Genomic DNA, 6,000 nt, shown 5'->3' on the forward strand with positions numbered 1-6,000 from the left:
TTTTTCTTTTTCTTGGGGGAAGGTTTGAAAAAGTATACCTCAAACATGCACTATGAGAAATGTCTGATCCTTTTTATGCTGTAATATCTATTTGATTTATAGTCCACATCACAATTAAACAACAGAAGCTGACCCAAACTGCTTCTATATTTACATTTTAGATATCCAAAAAACCTAGTTTCAAAATACACGAAGAGCTAAAAGGTGTGTTTTGTTGTATTAACAAATTATTGTGGAAAGTAAAACTCACAGTCATTTAATGGTGCTTAAAATGTACTCAGAATTTGAAAAACTGATTATGATTCATCTGGCAAGTCATGCAGCACCGCTCTCCCGTAGGTAAGCTGCCATCGGTTAGAAGTATCGGTATCTGTATTGCAATATTTGCTCTGTATTTACTCGACATGTTGATCGATATCAACATTTCCAGTAACACACATCAGGTTAAAGCCAGATTAAACAGTGTCCTTTTCAAACTTGACAGCACCACAGTATCAGCTGTAATTTAAAAAGCTACGTGAAGCGTGAGCTTATCAGTTAACTGCTGCTTTCTTTGCAGGTGCAAACTGCGCGCGGGACCTGTGGCGCGCCTCTTTCAGCGCCGGCGGGGATGCTGTGTGTGAGGCGCGCGCAGGAGGTGGAGGTGGGGGGTGTCACAGTTTTAGCCTGCTTCCTAGAATAAAGACAAACAGGAAACCACTAAACTGACCTTATTGCACCGCAGCCTGCGTGCACCAACCCCACTCGTGTTCTGACAGTCATTGCTGGGGACGTCTTTAGAGGGAGAGGGAGAGAGAGAGACCTGAAGTAAAGGCGAGAAGCCATGATATACAGCCAACCAATCAGAAATCTCTCCCCGAGACCGCATTTAAAGGGATAGTGAGCAGTCCCTGGAGATTTTACGGAGACTTATTTCACAACCGCTACACCTCCTCACGTCTTTGACCTCCCTCCACACTCCAGTAGTGCCGAGCGGTCGAATCGGTAGCATGGATCTGTCCTAAGTGCCGCCTCTCTTCTGTATGTTTTGTTTTTTTTTGCCTCCATGTGAGCTTGCCTCAGCTGCTGGATGCTCTTCGCCCCCACCCTCCCCGCCGCACTTGTTGCGCAGAGAGTGGATGCGCCGCTGAGTCCTTGGAGAGGAGAGGCAGGGACTCACTGCAACAGGTGCACACACGGAGCATCTCCTCCAGCGAGGCTACATCGCAGGTAGGTCAAACGGGCATCTTTAGCACATTTATTGATCGCATTCTGAGTGTTATGCTCGCAAATATCTAATTGCTGATTATCCATTCGACACCTTTACGCGAGGCACGGTTTGATCCGTTTATCTGACCGTGTTTGCGCTCTTTTCCTTTACTTTTCCTCTCGCCTTGAGACAGCGCTGAACTTTAAATGCCAGTTTTAAGGAGCCTCTGACAGTCTTCAGCCTCTGCCGCGTGTACAAAGCCAGGATGCCGGTGTTGACGAGCCCCGACATCGCCAACAAGTTTAAGGAGAGATGGCTGGCGGCTTACCCGGAAGATCACGTCTCTGGGTCTGAGTCTGCCCCCCTTGACGACAGCCTCACCAGCCTCCACTGGCTCCAGAATTTCTCCATCCTCAGCGCAGACCCGGAGCGTCCCAGCGGCGCGGGACTCGAGTGTCCGTCCTCGCAGCAGCACCTCTTCATCAAACGCCTCGCCTTCCCCGGACCGGGCACCGACTCTCCTTCCAGCCCCCCAGCCGGGGACACCGCCGCAACCGGGATGCCTCTGTATCTCGGGAGCCCCGTCACCTCTGGCAGCGACTCCACCGCGGCGGCTCCGCGGTTTCCCTGCGGCGCGCACCCCACGCCCGCCTACCCGCAGATCCCGATTCAGCCGAGCCCGCCGGTGGAGATCGACTACAAAACCAACCCCAAAGTCAAGCCGCCCTATTCCTACGCCTCTCTCATCTGCATGGCCATGCAGGCCAGCAAGCAGCCCAAAGTGACTCTGTCCACCATTTATAACTGGATCACGGAGAATTTCTGCTACTACAGACACGCGGAGCCCAGCTGGCAGGTAACAGAGACCGGATAACTCTTCTTCTATTATTTATGAATCTGCTAAATGGTGGAGTGAGGGAGAGAAGGGCCAGCAATTTGACTTCAGTGTCACCACCATACACGGCATATTCAGGCCACAGGAGATCAGACGAGGCCTTTGTTTTATCAGTGTGTGTGGGGGGAACTTAAATTATAATAATTGAAAACCTCAGACCCCCCTTCTCTGTCTCTTTGCAGGATTAGTGTCTCATTTCTGCCTTTGATGAGTTCCATGACAAGTGTTTTTAATCCATCTGAAATTTCCATCCTCCTAGACAGTGCTCTTCGCAGGGTTTTTGTCTGAAGGGAACGGTGATGGGGTGGAGAAAGCACTCCAATCTGTGTGTGTGTGTGCGTGCGTGTTAATGAGGGCTCCTGAGAGAGATGGCAGCTAAGCACAGCTGATCATGTTTGAAATGCACAGAACTGCCTGTTACTAGAAAGCCTCATTAGGTACATTTGCTTCCCCATACAAACAACAACAATGCCCACCCCCGCCGCCCCACCTCCCCAACACCCACCTGCCCATCTCCCTCTCAAAGTGGCATGTTCAGTTTTTTTTGCATGACTGACTTAAATTTGCTCAAAGCCGGTGGGGTCCATGCTAAATCACGTTGTGTTCCTGTGTGTGTGTTACAGAACTCGATTCGTCACAACCTGTCCCTCAACAAGTGTTTCAAGAAGGTCCCCAGACAGAAGGACGAGCCAGGAAAGGGAGGCTTCTGGCAGATTGATCCTCAGTATGCTGACATGTTTGTCAATGGCATCTTCAAGCGCAGGAGGATGTCTGCCAACCACTACAGCAGCGGCAGCGGAACCAACAGCGGTGCCCACAGGCAGAGCAAACTAGTTCAGAGTTACCACGCCAGCCAAAACGGCTGCCCCTACCAGGGCGCGGGAGGCAAACGGAAGCACCTGCCCTCAAAAAACAGCAACAGTAAGGTTATGAGGGCCACGGAGTCCCCTCTGCTAGCCACAGAGGCCAACAAGGCAGACGTCCTGAGAGGGGACTTTGACCTGTCCTCCGTGTTTGACGACGTCCTCGGCGGTAGCTGCAGCACCTTCGAAGATCTGGACATCAACACGGCGCTGAGCTCCCTGGGCTGCGAGATGGAGCTCGCTGGGCCGGGCAGGCAGGGGAGATGGTGTGGAGGAGTGGACGTTATGGGTCAGAGCCAGCACATGAACCTTCATCACCAATCCTATGGCTACATGGACCTAAGCGCTGCTTCCATGGAGTGTACGGTCAGCATGGGAGAGCTCCACGTGCCTCACGCACATCCGCAGCCACAGCAGCAGCAGCTGGACCCAGATCGCTTGCTCCAGAGCCACCACCAACACCACCACCACCATCAGCTGCAGCTGCAGCATTTCGACGGGCCCTCCATCCTCTTCCCGGAGCAGCCAGAAGAAGCGATGCTGCAAACATGGGAGGAGATAAAAGAGGAGGCACAGGCTATTCCGCTGACTCTGGATCAGGGCTTCAGCCTGTGCGAGGGCTTCTTCACAGAGATGCAGCCATGGGAACGAGTGGAGAGCTACCTGTGACCTTTGACCCTAACCACACTGACTTCTATTTGATATTTTGGTGTTTTTTGTTTTGTTTTTTTACATTCAATGACCTCTCTGATTGCTGGTCCATGTGGTCTGTATTATCTTTAAGGATAAAAGTTAGAGCTACAGCCCCATTTTACAATCATATCCCATCCCTCAGTTCTACTGCAGTGCACTCTGCATTTTTAATTTGTCACTTTTTCTTCCCTTAAAAAGACTTTAAAGCTTGTTGGATGATTATTGATCATTACCTGGCATAGACTTCCATTGTCTTCCCTGTCAGTTTACAGGGAGCAGCATGCAGCATGACGGAGCACTGATACTCAAACAATAAGAGAACTGACAAAAAGAACAGAAAGACTTTTACGTACCAAATTCAATTTTCAGATGTACTCATATCACAGCGTAGAAGGAATAGAAGGAGGAAGGATAATGAAGAAGAGACAAATGCTCACCCTTTAAATTGGATTTGGTGGAGGTTGAATACAAGGATGAGCGTTGAACCCGGCCGGACTGCAGCTTCTCGTCCCTCTGAGCTTATTGAGAAAGCACTGTCACTACAGGACTGACATACTGGATTCTATTGTGCTACATTAGCATTAACTCTTTTTTTAACTAACATGCAGTGAAATCAGCCATTCATCTCAATTGTTCATGTTGTGTGATAATGTAGGATGAAGGAGCAAAAATGGAGACAGAAGGAAAAAAAAAATCGTTGTAAGAGATTAGAACTCATTCATTTAAGATGCTGTTATATAGTCAATTTAATATATATATATCTATATATACATATAGATATATAAGTATATAGCATGAAGCTAGGCAAGATCATTTGCCATTTGTCTACAGTTATGTATTGCAATGCTAAAACCGGAGCAGTTGGTGGGTCATGAAATGGGACATTATGCACTTTGATAGGCAGCAGTTCTTAGGAAAGAAAGACAGCTTATGTTCAAGATGTTTAGTTTAAATTTTTTACGATATTAAAGTCATACTTTCGAACATTTACTGACCACATGATTAAAACAATGCACATGTGTTGCAAATGAACTCGACACTGCAATAAGTCAAACTGGCAAGCGTTTGTTTGTTGTTCTCTTTTCCTTCATATATATATATATATATATATATATATATATATATATATAGGGATTTTTTATAAAACAATATTCCGCCAAATTTGTTGATATGCAGCTTATTGGAGTTTCTGTGACGATTAACCCTTCCCACCACTACCGGGCCGTCTCTGTTATTAAAAAGCAGCCAAGCCGCCATTTTTGAAAGGCTGCCAAGCACATACGGCGAAGAGGCCGCCTACCACCAGGATTAAAATGGATGTAGCATTTGTTGTGCTTCAGTTCTGTTGCGCCACATTTGGCAGAGTTGCAGCTGAGATTGTTTTAAGGAGCAGATTTAATAACATCAGTGTCACTGGCATTGTTAGAACGCTGGTGTTTGCTTTCTAATGTACTTTTTTTTTTTTTTTTAAATCAGGTGGGAACGAGCACATTGTGCTGACGATTTGAAAATCAGTCTTTAGCCTGATGATAGAGGCCTATGGACTCCCTGTACTTCTGAATTTTTCCCAAGTGTCTCGTCTCTGTTGTGCCCTCACAGCACATGGATCTTGTGTGAGAGGATTTGGAGCTAACTTGGAGTTTTCTCAGAGTTCTGTTTTCGATCACAGGGTGATGGATTCTTTTGACCTTATTGATTACATTAGTGTAGGTTTTACTTTTCTTTAATTTGTGAGGTTTGTTTAAAAGAAATCCGATCAGAAATCTTGGAGGAGGGTTTAGGGACAGATGCATAAATTCATCAGTTAATGGCCAGACTTTCTTATTGTATCATTATGGTGGGTGACATGACCTCTTTAATCTTACCATGTTATTTCATTTGTACCTTTTTTAAGCTGTTTGAAAATGCAATCATGCCTTAATGCAATAAATGGTGTCAATTAAAGAAATCATCCTTTACTTGAAATATCTTAAAACACCAACACGTGGCGGTGAGCAACATAGCAGGGTGGTCAGGATTATTGTTTGAGTTAGAGTTGTGTGTGTGTGTGTGTGTGTGTGTGTGTGTGTGTGTGTGTGTGTGTGTGTGTGTGTGTGTGTGTGTGTGCAATCAACAGATAAAAGGTCTATCAGGGTTTATCATTAATCAGTCCAGACAGGCCTGCACTTGCCTGGCATTTGAAACATACCCGGGTAGATATAATAGCATGAACACCTGTACAGCAAACATAAGATAATAGCTCATTCTACCTTTAGACTGGCACAACCTTTTTTCACATAATATTCATTTTGCTGAGTAGCTAATGGCACTGCGGTTTTAACTCTAAATGAGGTTGAAGAGGATATAAATTAATCATTATC

The 6,000-nt window shown here is 46.3% G+C and overlaps 1 protein-coding gene across 2 annotated transcripts; it reads left to right on the plus strand.

The window, feature by feature from the left end:
- Positions 1-932: 932 nt before the first annotated feature.
- Positions 933-4,720, plus strand: foxj1b (forkhead box J1b). 2 transcript variants are annotated; one of them, XM_086304736.1, is made up of 3 exons: positions 933-1,209; positions 1,403-2,045; positions 2,708-4,720. In XM_086304736.1, the coding sequence occupies exons 1-3, from the start codon at positions 1,070-1,072 to the stop codon at positions 3,614-3,616; spliced, it is 1,692 nt and encodes a 563-aa protein (XP_086160862.1). In that variant the 5' UTR covers positions 933-1,069; the 3' UTR covers positions 3,617-4,720. The 2 variants fall into 2 exon arrangements, with proteins under 2 accessions (XP_086160862.1, XP_086160861.1); XM_086304735.1 differs by having other exon boundaries at positions 1,092-1,209; positions 1,383-2,045.
- The last annotated feature ends 1,280 nt before the right edge of the window (positions 4,721-6,000 follow it).

The sequence above is a fragment of the Aulonocara sp. 'chitande type north' Nkhata Bay genome, linkage group LG8 (genome assembly GCF_057382095.1).
Source record: "Aulonocara sp. 'chitande type north' Nkhata Bay isolate Kocher_YH1m ecotype deep benthic linkage group LG8, A_spYH_male_GT1.1, whole genome shotgun sequence".
Lineage (NCBI taxonomy): Eukaryota > Metazoa > Chordata > Actinopteri > Cichliformes > Cichlidae > Aulonocara > Aulonocara sp. 'chitande type north' Nkhata Bay.

Excerpts from the sequence above, each read along its gene's own strand:
- foxj1b (XM_086304736.1), top strand. The coding sequence starts at position 1,070 with ATGCTCTTCGCCCCCACCCTCCCCGCCGCACTTGTTGCGCAGAGAGTG. Across the intron at positions 1,210-1,402 it reads CCAGCGAGGCTACATCGCAG|TTTTAAGGAGCCTCTGACAG; the intron begins GTAGGTCAAACG and ends TTTAAATGCCAG. Across the intron at positions 2,046-2,707 it reads ACGCGGAGCCCAGCTGGCAG|AACTCGATTCGTCACAACCT; the intron begins GTAACAGAGACC and ends TGTGTGTTACAG.